This window comes from Mixophyes fleayi, chromosome 6 (genome assembly GCF_038048845.1).
Source record: "Mixophyes fleayi isolate aMixFle1 chromosome 6, aMixFle1.hap1, whole genome shotgun sequence".
NCBI lineage: Eukaryota > Metazoa > Chordata > Amphibia > Anura > Limnodynastidae > Mixophyes > Mixophyes fleayi.
This window is the reverse complement of record NC_134407.1, coordinates 78,200,109-78,222,271: the sequence shown is the minus strand read 5'-3', so window position 1 is coordinate 78,222,271 and position 22,163 is coordinate 78,200,109. Positions and strand designations below refer to the sequence as shown.

Sequence of the window (22,163 nt, the reverse complement as noted above, 5' to 3'; positions counted from 1 at the left end):
CAAGACAGCAGGAAAAATTGTTTCCCTTATAGTTCATCTAGAAAACAATTTAGAGAAGCTTGTGAATATAGACCAGGAAGACGGTATTTCAGACAGCCGAATACCATTTCAAGGCAGTCCTTTCAGCCTTCTAAAATGAGAAGGGGTAAACGTGGACAACAGTTGACCCAGTGACTATATTCAGATCTAGTCTCCACTGGTTCCAGTCGGCGGCAGGATTGCTCGTTTATTGCGGAGATTTGGAAACAGACCACAAAAGATTGGTGGTTCCAAGACATAGTGGTCAGGGGCTACATCATAGAATTTCACACCTGGTCACAAGGAAACACGTATCCAATCACGGAACACAACATCATTAAATAAAGCAACATGCCCTAAGAGCCAGCCTCAGAAGTCTGGTGGAAGCAGAAGCTATTGTGTCTGTCCTGGCAGTCCAGGAAGGCTTGGGAAGTCAAAGCTGGTTTTGGTTCAATAGGCATCAGGGGCTCTCAGGACTGTGTTGGACTTACGCTCCCTTAATCGTTTTGTACAAGCAAGGCGTTTCCATATGGAATTTATCAATTCCATCCTCGAAGTGATAGAGAAAGGAGACTTCTTGACAGCAACAGATCTGAAAGATGCATTTTTTCATATCACCATCACAACCCAACACCAGCGATTTCTACGATTCTGTATACAATGAAAGCACTTTCAGTTTGGCCTTGCCACATCCCAAAGAACCTTTAGGAAGGTTCTGATGGCAGCACTCAGAAAGTGAGCCGTAGCTTTATGGCCATACCTGGACAACATTCTGATCACAGCAAAGTAAGAGAAGTTTGGCCAAGAGGCTACAGTTCAGGTAGTTCTCTTTCTACAACAACACGGCTGGCTGATCAACATATCAAAAAGTCATCTGGTACCCTCACAGCAACTTCTGTTTCTAGGGGTACACATAGATACAGAGCAGGACAAAGTATCCCTCTCACAGGAAAGACTGGTCAAAACTCAGTCTCTGGCACATCAGGTTCAAACTCGAACACGAGTTTTTGGCACAAAACTGCCTCAGTCTTCTGGGAATGTTCTCCTAGGCATCCTTCTGTGGGCAAGATAGCCTTCAATCAAGTCTTTATGCCAAATGGAATCAGATGGTAGGATCACTAGTTTTTATGCTCAACCTTTCAAAGAAGGCAAGTCGATCCATCAATTTATGGCAGCATCTGGGCCTAAGAGATCAGTGTGTAGCTCTCTCAAAGCCAGAGTGGACAATTGTCGCGACTGATGCCAGTTCCATGGGCTGAGGAGCTCACATGGGCACCTTGGTGGTGGAGGAGAGACATCTCCAGGGAAACATCCTGGAAATGAGGGCAGATACTTTCAGGTTTGTCTACGGTACAAGCATACAAAAATTAAGGAATGTACTATATACTCACCTGGATTAATTGGTAGTGGATCAGTGATACAGTACAAAGAAGATTTGAATGAGGAGATGATGTAATTTAAATAATATCACTCCGTGTATATTTCTTTACTGGAAAATAGAATGTGTATTTGATGATAGGTCTGTATGTCGATCAGTCAAAATATGAACTTCTAGATTGGTGGATTCTATTTAGAATCTGATAGGCGATCATGACCTTCAGTCTCGTTAGGCATTCGTTTGATTGGTTGTTACACACATAAAAGCAACAATGTTGCTTAGGATCGGTTTCCCTTGATGAAGCGGTTACTGGTGAAACGTACGTCGGGTAACTGACGTCACTTCTGACGTCACAACCCGGAAGTGGGGCGGCCGAGCGGCGATGCCCCAGAACTCCGATCCTTAGCACATAATCAAAATATATTTACAGAGAAATGGTTACCTATTCCAATGCAAATAGAAGATGTGATAGACGCTTCACACTTCAACACTTTCAAAATCGGAGTTTAGGGATTCACTATTGGCCGATTACCGGTTATTAGTAATACAAGACCCTGAGATAGACTTGCTACTATATTATAATATGAGATCTAGTGGGAGTGCTAGGAAATTGGAAAGATTGCTGATCTATATTAGCAGGCTGATCTCTCAGTGGTATTTTGATTACTCTCTCTTAGGATATATAGGATTTATAAGATTTGAGAAGTCTGGGACAGGAAGATGAATTTTCCCAGTGTACATAGTATTGATCTATAATCCATAACTAATTTATATAACAATATGGCACTCTACACAAGTGCTACCTATTATTTTTTCCAATATTAGGTGTAAATTGGCCAATATAAACCTATGTAAAAAAGCATTGGTGGACAATTTGAATAACATATAACAATAAATATAAACATGTGCTTTTGGGATGCTCATATAATATTGGGTATAATGATCTTTGAACAGACAGCAATTGATGATAAGTTCTGCTTATATAGTTATGGGACATAAAGTATGTGAAATCCATAGGGTGATACATGAATGTATAGTGAAGAAATGAAGAATACACACAAACATTGGATTATTACTTTATTGATACAATTTTCCTGTCAGCTGAATAAAAGAAGTATTTACTATACAATTAACCCTATTGAAGCTGGCTCCACCTAGGGGTTGAATATATTTTAATTCACATGATTTTCCTTTTTTATCACTCTCCTTTTATTTTAACAATATTTCACCATTGCCAAAATAGATATTCAAAATGGTCAGATATATCCGTCCTGATAATATGTTTTAATTGACATTTAATAAAGATTATATTTTAATATGATTTTCCTCATATGGAACTGGAGGGCCTTTCTATAGTACTTTTTCTTTTCTTTCTTTTCCATTCATACAGTACGAGCATCTAAGAATATTCTCAGACTACAAAACGGTAGTGGCTTTTATAAACAAAGAAGGCAGTACCATAAGCAGTGCAATGACAACGGAAGTGATCACCCTAATGGGGTGGGCAGAAAGGAACATGAAATTTCTCTCAGCCCTCTGTGGCGGGCAAGGACAATGTCCCGGCGGACTACCTAAGTAGGTACCAAGTACATCCAGGAGAGTGGATGTTAGACGGGCAAGTTTTTTAGCTAACAAGTCAAAAGTTTGGGATTCCCAGTATAGATCTTATGGCAAGGTGGGACAATACCAAGATACCCTCGTTCTACTCCCGTTACAAGGACAGCAAGGCTCTCGGGATAGACGCCCTTTCGATACATTGGGACTTCAATATAGGGTACGTGTTCCCTCCTTTCCCAATAATCTCTCCGCTACTGAGCAAGATAAAGACGGAAGAGGCGGAGGTGATAGCAGTCATCCCATATTGACCTCGTCACCCCTGGTTCCCTGTAGTGGGGAGAATGCTGCAGGGACAACCATGGCCATTGCCAAACAGATCGGATCTCATATATCAGGGCCCAGTTCTACATTCAGAACCAGACTCCCTTCATTTGATGGCTTGGCGACTGAGCTTAAAGGTGTTTCAGACAAAGTGGTAGACCTATTGGTTCAAAAAAGGAAAAATAACTCATCTACAATTTACTACAGGATCTGGGATAGATTTGTTTTCTGGGCAAAGGACAGGACAAGTAATCCCATGAGAGACAGTGTTCCGGTGGTCTTAGAGTTCCTGAAAGAAGGCTTTACTAAGGGTCTAGCTCCCTACACATTGAAGATACAGATATAGACGCTCTTAGCATTCTGCTTGATACCAAGCTGGCATCACAAAAGCTTATTGTTCAGTTCTGCCAAGCAGTGTAATGGTTGCGGCTGAGAATAAAACAGTTCCTAACCCCCGGGACCTTAATGCAGTTCTGGATGCTTTAACTGAAGTTCTATTCGAACCATTGAAGAGCGTTTTGCTCAAGAGGATCATTCTAAAAGTACTGTTTCTAGTGGCAAGCACCTTGGCTCATAAAGTAAGAGACATACATGTTCTATGGTGTGAAGAGCCGTTTCTCAACATTTATGCGGACAAAGTTGTTTTAAGAACTAACCCAGGTTATTTACTAAAAGTTGTCTCTTCCTTTCACATCAATGAAGAGTTGTACGATCACTCTGCGCACACCCAACTAATTAAGAAGAAAAACGGCTTCAAACGTGGTCAGATATAGATATATATATATATATATATATATATATATATATATATATATATATATATATATATATATATATATATATATATATATAATTTTTTTTTGCTAAAACACAGATCTCTCAGAAAGACAAAGCAACAATTTTTACTACCAGAGGAGTTTAACAGCGGATGTGTTCCTTCCAATCCCATGTTGGCATGGTGGATCAAAGAAGTCATTACACAGGCTTACAAGGGGAACGGGCGTGAAGTGCCGGCCCTGCTGAAGGCGCACTCAACGAGGGCGGTAGCTGCGTCCGGGGCGCATAGAGTCTAGACATCAGCGACAGACATGTACAAGACAGCTGGCTGGTTGTCAAGGCATACCTTTTCTAAACATTATTTACTGGATGTATCGGCCTCTGCTGATGCAGTGTTTGGAAGGAAAGTGCTCCAACAAACGGCTTAAATAAATATTCTTTTGGGTGTTGTCTATGTGTTGACTATTTATTGCCCACCCTACTATTTCTTACTGCTTTGGTGTTTATCCCATTGTGAGGGCTGCCAAGGAGTAGGAAAAGGAAGATTAGAGAATTATATGTTAATTTCCTTTATTTTTCTTTCCTTGAAATCCTCCATGGCAGCCCTAGGTTTCCCACCCGTGTTCTATAGTGACTTTAAAGGATAGCTTAGGAAGTTACTAAAGACACCAGAATGGAGGAAGAGCCACCGTATCTACCCTCCAGGTGAGGAAAATTTTTCCTGTCTACAACTCAGCTGAGTAGGGTATTAATCCATTGTGAGGGCTGCCATGGAGTATTTCAAGGAAAGGAAATTAATGTGAGTTTAATTCTCTTAATTTTTTAACTCTTAATAGACCCATTGAGGCACTGCCTATAAGATGTTGTGACTTAAGTTGTCTGCAGTGGACAATCAGGTTAACATATATGGACATTTTAATGTGGGTGTTTACTGGCCCTTTAGTGAATCAGCTTCCAGGTTTTATGATATTTCTTCCTGCACTGAATAGGATTTTCTAAAGACACTCTGTGACGTGCAGCCTAAAGTGGACTGAATGCAAGTGCATTGTGTTGTAAGTCTGTTATGGAGTGTATTTCGGTCAAGTAATTATTCTGTGAATGACTATTTAGAGACCGAAGCTTCTGATGCCTGATTTATTAATTTGCGGCATCAACATGGCATCTTATTGGTGCATTGTGTATGTGACTCATTCGCCATCTCTTGGCCACAACTACTGGTGTAGTTACTGCATATATCAAGCTAGGTGGGAGAAACCGTACACGGCATAGCCATGATCATTGCATTAGCATTTGGTGCTGGGAATGTTTATAGTGAGTAAGACAGTAGTACGATTTATATCGCGCAAGCGGAATGCTACTATGCCACTTGCAAATCAACTGTCCTTGGAATTTTGTGACTCCTGGGAACTATGCCAGTATTGAATCTCTGTAATGGACGTCTCATTTTAATAAAAATTTAGTGTCTTACACAACAAAGATGCGTAAATATAATTTTTCATTAAAAAACCCCCAATAAAATTGTGATTGAAATGTTAACAGTACTGCCAACTATAATCCCCTCTTTAATTATGGAGTTTTGTTTTTTGCAGTATATTCTATTTACTATGAACTTAAACTATATGTGAATTGTATCACAATGATTTGCCTTTTGATGTAAATCCCCACTTTGCCTCATTACACATGTTCAGGTTGATGCAATGATGTTAATATAGTAATTGTGTATAGAAATACCTTTCACCTAAAGTAAACTCAACCTCTTGCCTGTTATAAAATGACACCGATCTTACACCTGACAAAGAGCGCATTTCTAGGCACACTTGAAACACACATAACGTGACATGTAATAAAGACAGGGCAGAACACTAAGCCAGACAGTTTTTTTGTTTTGTTTTTAAGATAAAAATGCAAACGATTAAATAAATGAAGGGGATGGTTCTTAAAGTAGAAATATTTTGTCCTCTCTAGTGATGTTTTTTTTTTTTTTTTTTAAATACATTTTATTAGTAACATCCTATCTTGAACAGCATTACAAAATATAAAACTCTTGAAAGGTACAATAGTAAGTTGAATCTAGTGATGTTTGAATTGTTTCCACCATGTGCATTTTCTAGAACATCTACTATCCTTAAAATGCACTTGGCAAACATGCGTAAATAATTAAGTCGTGTGGCTGCATATTTTTGTGGTTTGTACACGAATTTTAGTGCTGTAATATGTGAGACTCATTTTTGTGTAAGAATGTAAGTAGTCATTAGATGGCAGGGCCAGCTGGTCTGGCAACTGTGAATGTTATGTTTATATGCTTCCTTCAACAGTCACCACAAACCCTTTCCCATAGCAGTAATGGAGAAAAATCTATTACATAACTCCCAACTGCTGGCCATAGAGGAACCCACAATATTTGTGTAAGCAGCAGCAGGCTTTTGTTTGCAAATGAACATAAGACATCTCTTCTGATAAAGTGTATGCTGTTACTTTAAATGTAGAATACACTACTTGGATGGATGGATGGATGGATAGATAGATCTGTATAGGAAAAAATACCAAGACACAAGACAGGGACAATTTGGAAGGAAAGAGGGGCTGTGGATTTGGGTTCAAAACATGGACGTTTAGAAGGTATTACATTTTTACTTGTTCAACATTCTGTCAATGCTACAGAAAACTGGGATCTGTTATTTCTCTGTTTAGAAGGAAGCCACCATTTGTTATATTACTACATTTAAGACTATTGTTGTTTGTTTTTGTTAGATTTTTTTTCTATATTATATCATCTCCCCAGTACGTAAAAGGAAAAATAGTGTATAAGATAGTGGAGCAACATAACTCGCTGCATATCTGGCTGTTTTTCAGATCACATTCATAGCACAGGACTATGCTTTTCAGTTTTCATCGATGAAAAGGTTCTCCCTCTTTGTTCTGTCTTTTTTGTGCACTACATTGTTTTACGGATTCTGCCTAGTCTTTTTTTTCCCTCTTTAATCTGTAAAGAGCAGCTCATGTAATGAGTTTGAGCCAGAGGGATATTACTTTTCATCTTTGCACGTAGCTGCAAATGAGGGAAGTAAGCGTGCAGTTGAGTGTCTGGAAGAGCTCTATATTATGTTAATTCAGTTACTCAATAACATTTTATATCTGGCAATTTGCACAGATCCTTTGCAGACTGCCCCTTGCAGTGAGTCTGTGCCTTATACACATGTGTCTTTAATTTAGCAAATCTTCTGGAGCAATGAAGAAAAAGTATAGCAATAAGCCATTATTTAAGTGTGTGTATACACACATCCGATGCTTAGAGGACAAGAGTACCAGTACATTTACCTCTCTCATACTGATCACATAATAAGTGCATCAATTTTATCACATGAACAATCACACACGTTTTCTTCCTTTAAAATGCAGAGGCAATGCTTTGGAAATGTTAAGGTGTTGTTTAAATGTTTGTTAGAATTATTGAAATTATTCTTTTTGTATTTAACACAGGCTAGGTACAAGCAAAGTCTCGATCCTACAGTGGATGAGGTGAAGAAGCTCTGCACTTCCCTGAGAAGGAATGCCAAGGAAGAGCGAGTGCTATTCCACTACAATGGGCATGGAGTTCCACGCCCCACTGTCAACGGGGAGATCTGGGTTTTCAATAAAGTGAGTACCCTCCAGAATCTACCGTACTTCTATGTCTGTGTGACGTTTATTGGAAGTCTAGGGAAATGCACAACAGGCGGCTGCTTTGGGTGCAGGTAAATTTTGGATTTGTAGGTTCCACCCTCAATAGGCTTTGACTTCTTGCTGGAGTGGAGCAGCAAGTGAACGGACATGATGTTACAGATGAACCTATCACCATTATGTAAAATACAATCACTAGAGAACGAGGGGATAAAGTTCCTATGAAGAGAGCTTGTGTTGGGGATACATATACTATGTACACACCAATGAAATTAGCCAAATGCTCTGAGTAGAAGATAATTGCTTCCTTTTTACAAAATATCCCAAGGTGCCCAGAAGAGTGGTGCAACACACTTGCATCAGAAGACATTGGCTATATTAACACTAGGGAATTTAGACTATACACTAAAATGGGGAGGAAGTGATGTGAATGACAAATATTCTCTGTACAGCACTGCGCAGTTGAAGGTGCTATATAAATTAATGGTGATGATGAAATGGGTAAACCAGCATGGCTGTGCAATCTCCTTCCCATGAAGCATGACCCAGAACTCATGACAACTTCACTGTAGGGTTCTGAAAATAAAACAAAATACAAAACAAAAACATAATTAATAGGCAAGCTTAAAGAAATAAATCACAAACCAGAGCAAAGAGAAAACTTGGTATTTCCTATAGTAAAGAAATAGGTTCTAGTTGCCATTTTGCTAGTGCACTTTAGATAATTAAATCAAACATCTGGTTGCTACCACCACCACCACCACACTTTCCTCTGGCACCAGTTTTCTTAAATGTTCCCTTCTGAAATCTTCATGTCAACCCTGGCAGACGACAAAGATGATGTAGATCACCTACATATATCATTAATGACAATTATTGAAATATCGTCAAATCCTCAAAAGGTTTTCACATTGTTACTGTTCAGGCACTGCAGAATGTCAGCATGCAGGACAGCTTTGCCTTGGGCCTCAAAATATTTTGTTCCGTCACTGTGGATGGGTAACGTATCTGAAACAAGATGTCTCTGTTCAGACTAATGCTGAATTTCTCTTAAATCTTCCTGTATGGCCAGGCTGAAATATGCACATGCAAAATTGTAAAAATAACATTTTTCTTCCATCTACATAAAATATATATTTATATTTAAAAAATAGTGACTCATTTAAGTTGAATATTTAATTATCTGATTCACTTGGTCCTTAAATTTGGTAAATTAGTTCTTGAAGTGACACCCTCCATCAAAAATATCCCAATCAAACAACTTACATTAGACTTCTGACTCTCTCGGGACAGCTTGGAAAACTTCTTGCCACCAAGGCGGCGAAAATACTCCAACAACGTTTCTATGAGAAGGGTGATAAAGTGGATACTTTATTGGCCCAGAGATTACGCACTAGACACACTTGTAATCGAGTTATCTAAGTCAAGGACTACTCCCAATGCTCTTTTTACGATTCTTTGGCCATAGCTGACAGATTTCAATCTTATTATAGCTCTCTCTATAGTCTCCAAGTGACATCCACATCCCCTAAATGTGATGAAATCTGCTCATTGCCCCACCTATAGAAATTCACTGGCTCTCTGACTTACTGACCGCTGTGTATTGTAAAAGAAGTTGCCCCAGCTCTTATACCTCTTCTCCTTCCTCTATTCAGTGCTGTTCAAAGCAGAAAGAAGATCGAGAGATACCATGAAAGCAGATGTCATTGTTATCTCCAAGGAGGGTCGAGATCCTAGTTTCTGTGAAAGCTAATGCTCCATCTCATTGTTGATGTTGACTTGAAGCTTCTTGCAAAGCTTTTAGCAAACAGGTTTATTCCAGTGATTCCTGCTTTGGTCCATCCAAACCAAGTGGGCTTTATCCCTAATCATCAAGCTGCGTAAAATACGAGACAGGCGATAGACCTAATCAGTGCAGCTAATGGATCTTGGGTACCAGAGAAAAACACATATATCGCACCAGGAATATCCTATACGTTCTAGGAAAAGGCTATTTGTGCCAATATGTCTATCAAATTCTTATTAATGGAAAGCTGACGATCCTAGGGGTGGTGCACCCACACATAGGATCTTGGGTACCCACTGTAGTGGTGTCTCTAGATGCTGAAAAAGCCTTTAATGGAGTTTCCTGGCCATTTATGGGGCGCACTCTCTGAACCATGGGATTTTGATTTTTATGTGGCCTGGCAGTCCTTTATTTTAATATAAAAGAGTAGAAGACCCAAATTCACCTGCGTACCCTCCACCTGCAGCGGAATACACTATATAAATGCCACCCTATAACATTAAACAAAGAATCCATATAAAACAAAACAATAGTGCAATTCTGCGCTGGTGTTAATCATACAATGATACATTTTCAATGAAATGTTCAACGTTTAGTGATTGAAGAAAGACTCTCAAAAGTGCAAAAAATATCCTCTGATTGCAAGTGTGAAGGTTTTATTTCTTCGTTGTGGCTCCAGTTTAACATGTGAAAAAAACAAAATAAAGAAACATAGTGTGACCCATATCAAAAATACATAATCCTCAAAAGTGACTTCATTAATACTATTAATCAAAACAGAATAAATGCAGATCTATTGATCCTCTAAAAAAGATGGAAATTGTGATCTTTTTCTTACAATATTTCAAACACTACTCCTTACCTTATAACAACAATGTCTGACGATGATGTTTGAGGTTATGTTCATATTATACTACCACTAATATCTGGTTTTGCTCTGGCCTCTTCCACACAATGGGTACCCTTTATATGACCAGCCTGCTGAAACTGGTGCTGTTTTTTAGTCTCCTGGCACCTTTTTATGAAGATTGTGAGTTCTTGTTGAGGCTATGAAGAAATGTTGGCACCTCGGTGTATGACAGTAGTGATAGTCCAATCATGTAGCACCATTCCCTCATTCTGGCTAACTCCTGGAAAAAGCCTGGAGATTTGACAACAGCGGTAATACTAAAGAGTATGAGTGAAATAATATTCCTGAGTGGAGCTACCTTTATGGTTGGTTACACACGTCAGACACAGTAATTTTTTTACATTCTGTGGTAACGAGCGCTTGCACACAAGCATGTAACATCCAAAAGATGGCACCACAACTCCAGCACTATTTACTACAAATGTTAGTTCAGGGGCAAACACAGTATTTCGAGAGGGGGTTATTTCCAAATGTGTGATTTTGGAAGAAAGCAACAGCAGCAGCAACAACAAAAAAAAGTTTACAAAACTGTACTAAAGTCACTATATTATATCATAGTTGCCGAATCTTCAGGAGACTCACCAGTTTCTGTTAGTCCTGGTCTCCCAGCAGAGCAGGGCAACCTCCTGGATCCTTTCCATTTAGTTTAAGTTGTGGGGGCGGGGCTTAGGATGTGATTCACGCACCGTCATGGCCCTGCCCCAGGTGTTACAGGTCAAAATGCTGATGGCTGTTTAGGGGTGGGGCTAAATGATGCAATTCGTCAAGCCCCACATGCCTCCCCGGAAGACAAATTGCCAAAGTTGGCAAATATGTACTATATATCCTACTCACTCACTCCACAATATCTAGGATTAGATTCAATTAATTATTCACACTTCTTTTGTTTAATTAAACAGGAAATTGGGAATGTTTACCTGGGTGTAGGATATAAGATGTCTGTGCCCTGTAACTCACAGGCTGCAATCCTGATTTGTATGACTAAATCTGTTAACACTAGTAATGTGCATTCATTGGGATCAATGGGTTCCATTCCATTACCTGTTTAATGGCTTTTAATAGCACTTAAAAACACTAGTAAAAGAATAGATTTTGACACCAGTGTGTAAGGGGCCTAAATAAGTTGTCCACATTTACACAGCACCTCACTCGACTAAGTATCCTACAAACCACCCACCTTGTAGTGTAGTGTAGGTACATTTGGGTGAGTCCTCTAATATTACTCAATAGCAGCTACTGCTTGATGCCGCTTAAAAAGAGTGAGAGCAGAGACCCATCAGTTCAGCTAATGGAAACTGTTTGGTAGTGTTATGACCGTCTAGTTGCTATAGAATAATGATTGTCCACTTCCAGTGATGTGGTTCCAATGCACAATGTGATTTAATAGGCAAAAGTAGCAGAATAACAAGTCAGAATAAAATAAGTACAGCCGTTACTTAGCAGGCACCCTGGATCCAGTATACAGCTTTCAATCCAGAAGTCTGTGGTCAAACAGACTGAATACTGGTCCCAGGACCCCTGCTTATATACAGTTAGTGGTACAGTGAAAACAATACAGATGAGTTGGCTTGCTTCCATTGGTTCAGGCTTCAGGAGGGTCCAGTGCAATGTAGGTCATTGGCCAGTTCAAAAGATCACTTCCAAAGGTGGGGGTCAGCTCTCCTGGAGAGGCATTCCTAATCTTCCTGCCAAGAACCTGTTTAAACTTGTCTATTTGCATTACACAGACAATATCATTCTTAACCATTTATTGCCTACAATTCATATCTAGCATACGCAAGGTGCGATCAGTTCGGCGATTGAACCGGACGTCTGCGAATAAATATGGGATTAGAACGATACCAGACATGATATGTTTCCTGTGACCTGAACCTTAGATCTCACTAACATGTATATAACATTATAATATTTAACCATAAACTCTGCTACTTTCTACCTAAATGACTGTGTTGCACCTACTTTTACATGTGAGCTAATTACAAGTTTATTTGTGCGTGTAAATGCGTGTATAAGTGTTTGTCACGTATTGCGGTTAGTTGTGCTACTCCACGCCGTAGCGTGCTATTCGCATAACTTCAGACAAAAGACAACCAACTTGTTAGATATTAATTGAAATGACCATATCCAATTATCTAATTTCGACAGTAGGTTCAAAAATCAGGACAGGAGTTGTGAACTGAATGCACTATCTTACTGGACTGCAGCCATGGCCATCAAAGCAGATGCACAATTTGTAGCAGCTTGAATGCCTAAATTGGGGGAAGTCCTCCGTTGTTTTTTGCTGGTACTCCTGCCATTGTGGGGGAGATGGGTCATTAGTTAGGAGACAATCTCTTTAAGCACTGTAGATAACTTGTGTTCTCTAATATAATGGGATTAGTTCAAGTGTGCTTACTTAAAGTGTGCAGTTAATAGTTTATCAGCCAAACACTACTAAATGCAAATGGGTCAATTCTCCTTTGTAACAAGATGGCTTCCGCTCATCTGTTGTGTGAGAAGCAGAAGAAAATGTTGAGCTGTTTGCCGATTGTGGCTCATCCATCTGCAGCATCTGTGAAGTCATTAATAATGGAGGATTCCCAGCCTGGAGTACTGCAAGGGATTTTGGCAGACCTTGTACCTGTGAGCCGGAACTGAGTATTGAACCACAGCAGCATGTTACATTAATGAGCACTACGAACACCTGCCTTAATCTCTCCATTTAATCAGTAACTTCTATCAGATGGCAGGATTCTCTCAATGGCGACAAGAAGGAATTTTTAACCTTCTAATGTTTATGATGCCTCATATTCTCATATGTTTCTAATGCTATATTCTGCCATGTTTCAGGAAACCGATTATTAACCAGGTCTTCTATTCAACTCTTGAGCAATCATTATACATATAATAGCCTGATATATGCACTATTCTATTTGTGTTATGTTACAGTTGTAGACAGTAGTTAAAGGAATATATCCTGTCAATTTATTGCTTGTGTTCGTGCCCTGTGCATTATGCAGTTAGCAAAAGAATATGGTTTCCCTGTGACCCGGTTTGCATGAGTGAGAGCATTGAATTCATGTGCAGTGCTCCATTCCAGTCCTGCGTCCTCTATACCTTATGGGAACAGTTCACTTGGGCACCCACATTTGGAGTCTCCAGGTCTTTTGGGCCCTAATGTACTAAAATCAGAATTAAATACTTGATCTAGAGGTTGTAAACCTAGTATTTGTGTTAGGGATTGATATATTCTGGGGAAAGGAGTTTGTGTCATGTAATATACTGTGGAGAGAGGGCTGTAGTTTGATACATACTTTGGAGGGACGGCTCCTGTGATATACTATATATCATATGGGGGGGGGGGGGCAGATCACACACACACACACACACACACACACACACACACATATATATATTATATACACACACACACATATATACTATATAAATGCCTAGTGGCGTGTGTGGGGAAAAAAACCAAGCTGCAGCATATTTCTTGAAGGAGAAGTGACAGTTGGGAGTGTTTGGTGGTTGCCGGGGGTGACAGTGGGGAGTTTTTGTTTTTTTTTAAATTTAAGTTTTATTGAGTTTTAAACACATATACAGGTTATACATGTACAACCAACAAAATGGTGTGGTACGTTATTGACACTGAAAAAATGACATCCTGGCGCCAGTCCAAAATGCACTCAGAGAACTGTAGGGGAGATATATGTCAACCCTTACACATACCTGCTAAATAACCATATAGACACTAACATATAGACAAAGACAAAGGAAAAGACAGGAAGGGAAGGGGGGATCACATTAGAGGGGGGGGGTCTGGTAAAATTCCTCATTTAAGCTTCAGTTTAGTTTAACGCTCTGTCAACCTAGTAGGTTATGTATCTGCCGGGTGCCTGACGTTCCCAAAGGGCCCATATAGCCAAGCCAGCCCTCGGGTGCAAAAATGGGGAGGAACAAAACCACTCAAACAGTCAAATTTTAAATCGGGGACTCTGGAGAGTCCAGAAGTTTTAACCATGGAGCCCAAGTAGCATAATACAATTCAAACGAATCTTTGGTTGACAGCTGCATCTCATCCATGATCCTATAGTGTTCCAGTCTATTAGACCAGTCCCTAATACTCGGAGGCGTGGTTGATCTCCATTTCACCGGGATTACTGCCTTCGCTGCCGAGATAATAAATTTTAAAAGAGATTTTTTAAAACTTGATAGAGGCATATCAACTTTATTTAACAGCCAGAACACCGGAGTGTTGGGTATGTTTTGACCTAGCAACTTCCGCGTGATGCTCACCACCCGGGACCAAAATGTTTGTAACACGGGGCATTCCCACCAGATGTGCAAAAGAGAACCAGAACCATGGTTGCATCTCCAACAAGTATCGGGCACCCCGCGGAAGACCTTCGCCAGCTGAGCCGGGCATCTGTACCACCTGGTAATTACCTTATAGTGGGTTTCTAGGATTGAAACATTAGGAGAACATGCGTGAGCTGCCTGAAATATTTTAGACCAGTCTGCCTCTTGTAACTCAACCCCCAAATCTCTCTCCCACTCCTTGGTAAATTTTTGAGGGGATACGAATAGATGTTCTACCAGGAGCTTATATATGATTGAAAGGGGATGTGAGGGACTTGGCGACCTGAAACAAAGAGATTCAAACACCGTCATACTTCTAGAAGTGTGTTGTTTCGGGAGACCCTGTGACAGAAAGTGTTTAATCTGTAGGTATCTCCAGATCTCTGCATTAGGCAGCTCCCATTTGGATTGGATCTCTGTGAATGAGAGAGCCCCCATTGCACCCACCAACTGGCCGACACGGTGGATCCCTGCTTGGGACCACTGTTTGAAAGCTAACGGGGTAATCCCCGGAGGGAACATTGGGTTATTACATAATGGGGTCAGTGGGGAAATTGGAGAGGAGATACATGAAAGGGCTCTAAGCTTAGACCATTTCGCTAACGTGGGACCTAAAGTAGGATGAGCAATCTTAGGAATACTGGATAGCCAAAGCAATGTGTCAGCCGGGGAATCCAGAGAAAATTACTCAATTTCCACCCAATGTTTTGACCCTACCCTACTAGTCATCTCCATAATTCTAACCAAAATTGCTGCATCATAATAAGAAGATAAGTGGGGAAGTTGCAGTCCTCCCAGATGTCTTCGTCTAAATAATATTTTATGTTTGAATCTAGGGCGTCTCCCACACCACACAAATTCGCGGACCGTTCGTGGGATGCCCTGAAACCATGAGTCCGGCACGTGGATCGGTAAAGTCTGAATGAGATATAAAAGACGGGGAAGGACGTTCATTTTGATTATGTTGACCCTGCCTATCCAAGAAAAATTCTTACTCTGCCACTCCCTCAAGTCAGCTCGGACCCTGCCCAAAAGTGGTCTGAAATTGAGCTCATAAAGACATGTGAGGTCACTAGGGATTATTACCCCCAGGTATTTTAGTTGGGAAGGGTGCCAGATGAAAGGAAAAGCGAGTTTCAGTCTCTCTATCACCGCAGCTGGGGTCTTAATATTCAAAGCCACCGACTTACTATAGTTAATTTTAAAATTAGATAACACCCCAAACTTTTGAAACTCCCTGACCAAACAGTAAAGAAACAACTGGATTAGAGATGATGGCTAAAAGGTCGTCTGCAAATAAGGCGAGTTTATGCTCTTTCTTATCAACTTGTATGCCCGAGATATTTAGGTTGGCCCTGATAGCTCTTGCCAAAGCCTCCATACACAACACGAAAATAAGTGGTGAGAGCGGACACCCCTGTCTGGTGCCGTTGTTCAACACGACTGGCTCCGACAAGTCTCCATTTATTTTAATTCGAGCAGTAGGTTGTCGGTAAAGTGCCAGAATTCTGTGAAGACCCACCGGCCCCAGACCCAGGTGCTCAAGGGTCCCTCTCATAAAAGGCCAACTTACGCGATCAAAAACCTCGGCATCAGTGGACAAGAGCATTGACGATGTTGTTGAGCGAGAGGCCAGGTGAATCAGGTCTATCACCTTGGTAGTGTTGTCTCGAGCCTCTCGACCTGGGACAAAACCCACTTGTTCTGCGTGAACAATTTCTGGGAGTAGCACTTTTAATCTATTTGCAATAAGTTTTGCATACAGCTTAATGTCCACATTGAGCAAGGAGATAGGCCTATAGCTCGCACATTGGGAGGGGTCTTTTCCCTCTTTAGGGATCACAGTTATGTGAGCTTCTAAGCTCTGAGAGGAGAAAAAAGTATCCCTGGAAATCGCATTAAAGGCCGTCATCATTAGGGGTATCAACTTGTCTTTAAAGGACTTGTAGTAAGCAATGGTAAAGCCATCAGGGCCCGGACTTTTACCTCCAGGTGTAGATTTAATAGCCTCCCTTAGCTCCCCCTCGGTGAAGGGTTTCTCTAGTATATCTCTGTCTGGGCTTGAGAGAGTAGGAAAACCCACCTAGTGGGGAGTTTTTAACACCTTAAGTAGCTTGATGAAGGATGTGGCGATAAAGATGGAGAAAAATGATGAGGTGGTGACGTGGACAAAACCACGTTAAAAAAGGGTGCTTGCGTCGGGAAGTAACGCTCTTGTCCTGAGGAGGCCTGGGCTAGGCCCAAATGCATGACAAGAACCTTTTTAACACCTTAAGTAGCTTGATTTGACTAGAATGCATGAGTATCATGCACGGGTTAACTTGTGTGTGTGTGTGTGTGTGTGTGTGTATGTATATATATATATATATATATATATATATATATATATATATATATATATATATATATATATATATATATATGTGTGTGTTGAGAGAAGGGGCTGAGCTGATATACTATTTACTGTAGAGGGAGATGGTGTCAGGTATGATAGGCTGCGGGGGCTGCATGTAAAATAATTTTTACTGGAAATAATGGACTATATTTTTGACTGATGTGTACTAGAGGCTATCAGTTATAATGTATACTGGGAGGGGGCTCTGTGTGACTTTATGTATACTGGGCAGAGAGAGCTATCCATGATATATACACTGAAGGAGTTGTGTGATTTGTTATACCGTAGATGAGTTGTGTGATATTACTTATACTGGCTGGGAGGGAGTTGTGAGTGACATAGCATATACCGGGAAGAGGTGGCTATGTGATTTAATGTTTGCTTTCGGTGGCTTTGGGATATAGATATAGAGATAGAGATAGAGATAGATATATAGAGATAGATATATAGAGATAGATATATAGAGATAGATATATAGAGATAGATATATAGAGATAGATATATAGAGATAGATATATAGAGATAGATATATAGAGATAGATATATAGAGATAGATATATAGAGATAGATATATAGAGATAGATATATAGAGATAGATATATAGAGATAGATATATAGAGATAGATATAGATATATAGAGATAGATATATAGAGATAGATATATAGAGATACACACACACACACACACACACTGTGTGTTGGTGCTGTATTTTGATTTTCTAAGGGGGTGGTTTTATGTGGTAGGAGATATTTGGCCTCCAAATTCCGCACATCTAATCCGATCGAGCATCTGTGGTATGTGCTGGAAAAACAACATCAAGCCATGGAGGCCCCACATCACAACTTACAGGACTTAAAGGATCTGCTGCTAACATCTTGGTGCCAAATTCCACAGGACACCTTCAGAGGTCTTGTGTCTTGACGGGTCAGAACTGTTGCGGTACCCGGGGGACCTACACAAAATTAGGCAATGTTGTGGCTGATCGTCAGCACTAGTTGTTTGGGCTATACTATTTGGGATATAGGTCATTTGGAATTCAGTTAATATGGGTTCCTTCTTATTTAGAATCAAATTCATTTGGGAATAGTTAATTTAGGTCCCAACTTCACTTTGGGTACTGATAATTTACATACGTTCTAGTTATATTAATTTGGATCCCAAATCTAAATCCCTAGTCTTCAAATGGTGTCCCCTGTTTCTAATGCCTAACACAAGTCATTAACCCCAGCTCACAATCTGTAACCTGTCCTTAAATTATGGTCCTTATAGCAGAGCATTATGTAGTACATAAATTAAATTACAGTAGATAACCTGATGTAATTTTCTGTCTCACTAGGTTGTGAGTGCATGCTACTTATGTTGTGTAAGTTAGTTAGAAGTGGGTGAGGCTAGGACTACCCTGTAACCAATATGAGCATTGTCACCTTGAGTTTCAAGCTGGACTACGTTGCTGGCGAAAGTGTCAATGGGCTCTGTAAAAGTTATTCATACCTGATCAGCTATACCCTACCTTTAAATAACATTTCCTTGTGCTTTTTAGTGGAGAGTTACTGTACTGTTTTTATAGAATGTCTGTCCCTGTTTGATGAACAAATTTGTATAATATAAATACCCAATTACTTGTGTAAAATGTGTTCCTCTAGAGGAAGGAGACTTTATACACCAAGGTGTTCATAATAACTTGGTCCTTGCAGGACATTGTATAGATAAATATTATCAATCAAATTATTAAAACTGTGCATTTGTGCATATCAAGACGCACAGCAGGTCCAAAGCTGTGTTTGTAATGCGGAGTCACACTTTCACCCTTCGTAAATAACTTCCATTGTTTTCTTTGATAAATGCGGATATCCAGTAATGCACATTTTGACTACTCCGAGTAGATTATTATTTTTTTTTCTTCCCAAGCAGCAACTTGGATAATTTTGTTTTTATTTAACATAAATTGTTTTTCAGTTCAGGGAGCTTTGCTGTTTCCAATGCTTCTCCTCCTTTCCTCACTTCCTTAATATAATACAAGAAGCAATTTGTCTGAAATTGTGTTCCAGTGTTTGCATTTCTTGTGACTGTAAATCCCACTTTATCCAGCCTTCTCCTGCTCCCCCTGCCTTGTTCCTGAATCGCAGTCTCTCTCTCGCTCTCTCTGATTTCCCGGGTGGGATGGAACTCTTTGAACGTCACAGTGAATGCTAGTGCTGCGTGTCTCTTAAGAGACCAGTTATTGCACACTAATCCTCACCCTGCCTGCAAGAGGCATCAGCAGCAGTAATCAGATTATGTTCTTGTTTATTACACAACATGCTGAAGTTAACCCTTTGTTGTTTGGGGTTTTCGCACATTGTTGGCATATGCCAGAGGATTCGGTTGAAATTTGCTTTCCCTTTGCTATCTGCATTCCTCACTCAATTTCTGTTCTTATTTAATGTTCAGCATAGACTTTTGTCTTTGCTTTACAGTTATTCAATTCCTTTACAGCATTCGCCTCTTCCTTAGAGAGCCTTTTATCGGGATGCAAAAAATATAAAACGATAAGGAGTCTTTCAGTCTGTTCGATTGATTCATTGCAGAAATAGGATTACTTTTGAATGGGGCACCTCATTTATTTTTAGATAGGCATCTATAAGCCTTCACATGCTTACAACATCTCTTACTTTGTAAACCTAGTTCTTAAACATTGGGCACGCTTCAAATACAGTTTATTAAATAGTGAAAATGTCATCTTGTACAAGAAAATGTTGTTGTTATGTTTTGAAATGAAAAGGTCACTGTTTTGCAACTATGATAACATTCATTATACTGGGGATGTCAAGGCCTTGTCCCTTCTGCTGTCACTGGGCACCATTCGCATATATAGCACAAAGTATGTTAATAGTTTATTGGAAGTCTTATATGGTGAAGGCAAATATTGATAGACGATTGTTTTCAGACTAAGTGTATTTTTAATTAAAAACCATTGTATGTGCATCTTGGGAAAAAAACGCAAATGTATAAAGATTTAAGTACACTGAAGTTGTTTCGATAAGGTTCAGGAATTATTTCCATAAACAAAATATCAATAATCTTTTCTATGTAAAGATGACTAAGACAAAGCACAGCCATCTTTTCTACATAGAGACAGGGATTATTGCTAGCATCAAGGTATTATGGGTAGAAGTATGCATAAGTTTACTTGTACTTCTATGTAGATTAGTCATATACTAAAAATCTACACTACAGCTGCACATTGTAGACAACCGTGTAGATCCATCGATGCTACTGAAATAATGGGAATGGTTAAGGAGATTTTCTATTTGACAATATGTAAATTTAGTTTAGGAAGAAAGATTCCTGATATGCTATGTACAGCGGATATTTTTTAGTCACATTTTAGGTTGTCACTTATTACTGGATGTTTAATGCACAGGCTCTAATCACTCCAAATTGAAATAATCCATTTATATAATTAAACAAAGATAGGGTGTCATAAGGCCCATTTTTTTAATCGCTGACAGTGTTCAAAGTGTTCAAAAGACTTAAATCACTTTGTTGAAATACATTTTTATATCATATTATGATGTTCTAATCCTGCCCACAGGAATGGACTGACTCCAGCTGCTGTCCTGTCACTTGTGTCTGGGTGGAAACCTGGTCTTCCCACCAGACCCCTAATTTTATGGATCAAAGGGGGCTGTGTAGCACCACTATGGTAGAATTCCTGGCACATCAACATTAATGATAATTAAAGCAATTTATATTTTAACTGCCAGGAGGGTAACATCAATTAACATAATCGCACTATATAGTGAAAATGTATACAAATGTATGAAAGAAACACACAAAAAAACAACTGAGTAATATAGCTGGCTTTTATCCCCCTATTATGACTCAAACCCAAAACTGGCCAAGAATGGCTGTCCAACAGTCGAACACTCACAAATATTTGCACACGTCCCGAAGTTTGTATCCCCCACACTGCCACCAATAGTAGCTCAAGACCATAGAGTCTACCAGCTTTTTGTGTACCCACTCCGCCTACCTGAATCAGTGCGACAGTGACTAAGTGTTGCTTGCGGTCCACAATACTTCTCGCATGAATTGGTCAGATAGGAAGCTCTTACAAAGCCCATGGTTTAATCCCAACGGAAATTCCCAAATTTTCAGGGTGGGTCAATTTGGTGGCTGGCGGCCTGTTGTTGGCTGAGGGACTTGAAGATGGGCAGGATCCTGGCATGGGGCGAAGGAGCAATGTACACTATGTACATACTTGCACAAGTGTGTTGGTGGATTTTATGCTTTAGTCTCATTATCCTGTTGAAAAGCAATAAAGGGGAATTTATGAAAACTGAAGGATATGGGTGAACACCCTAGAGCCCAATGGGAGGAATATACTTTGGATAAATTGGACTATAAACAATATAGGGAATCGAATATTTTTTGTCTTTATCTTTGGAATCGTTGATGTCTTCATCGACATGTGCGAGATGTCATCAGTTGGCCAGGAAGTGCGGGACAGCGCCTAAAGGCCAGATACACCTTACGATCTGCCGAGTGCCTGATCAGCCTCTGTATTTAGCCATAATGCTTACATATTTACACATTACACATCTCACAATAAGGCTGAGCAGCTTGATTGCAGGTGTTAATAATTATAGGGATGCATGATGCACTAGGATGTCAAATTATACAGAAGCCAGGAATCTCATGTTAGCGCTCCCTTTCTGAAGATTATGCTCATGTTATTATCTTCACTCTTGCTGTGGTGGTGTTAGCATTTAACTATTCTATTTCTAAAGGCACACTCAATTCCCCACCCTCTGTACACTTTAAAAATGTCCTCCAGGTGTTTTGTTCAATTCCGTGTGTGTGTGTGACTAATGCTAACGTTAGTTGTGATGTACAAACACTCCATAGGAGGTGCTCACCAGTAGTTGGCTGCAGGAGGCGCTTTCTTCATCAAGAGAATGCAGGAAGTATAGATTTACCCCTGGTGGCTGATCACTATGAAGATGAAACATGCTGGCAGTCAGTGAAAGTTACTAC

The 22,163-nt window shown here is 39.8% G+C and overlaps 1 protein-coding gene across 2 annotated transcripts in view; it reads left to right on the top strand.

The window, feature by feature from the left end:
* Nucleotides 1–22,163, top strand: part of RPTOR (regulatory associated protein of MTOR complex 1) — a 208,414-nt gene that overhangs the window by 113,004 nt on the left and 73,247 nt on the right. For both annotated transcript variants that reach the window (XM_075216914.1, XM_075216913.1), the window contains exon 4: nucleotides 7,532–7,690. In XM_075216914.1, the coding sequence (XP_075073015.1) occupies nucleotides 7,532–7,690 (159 nt within the window). The remainder of the gene's footprint in view (nucleotides 1–7,531; nucleotides 7,691–22,163) is intronic.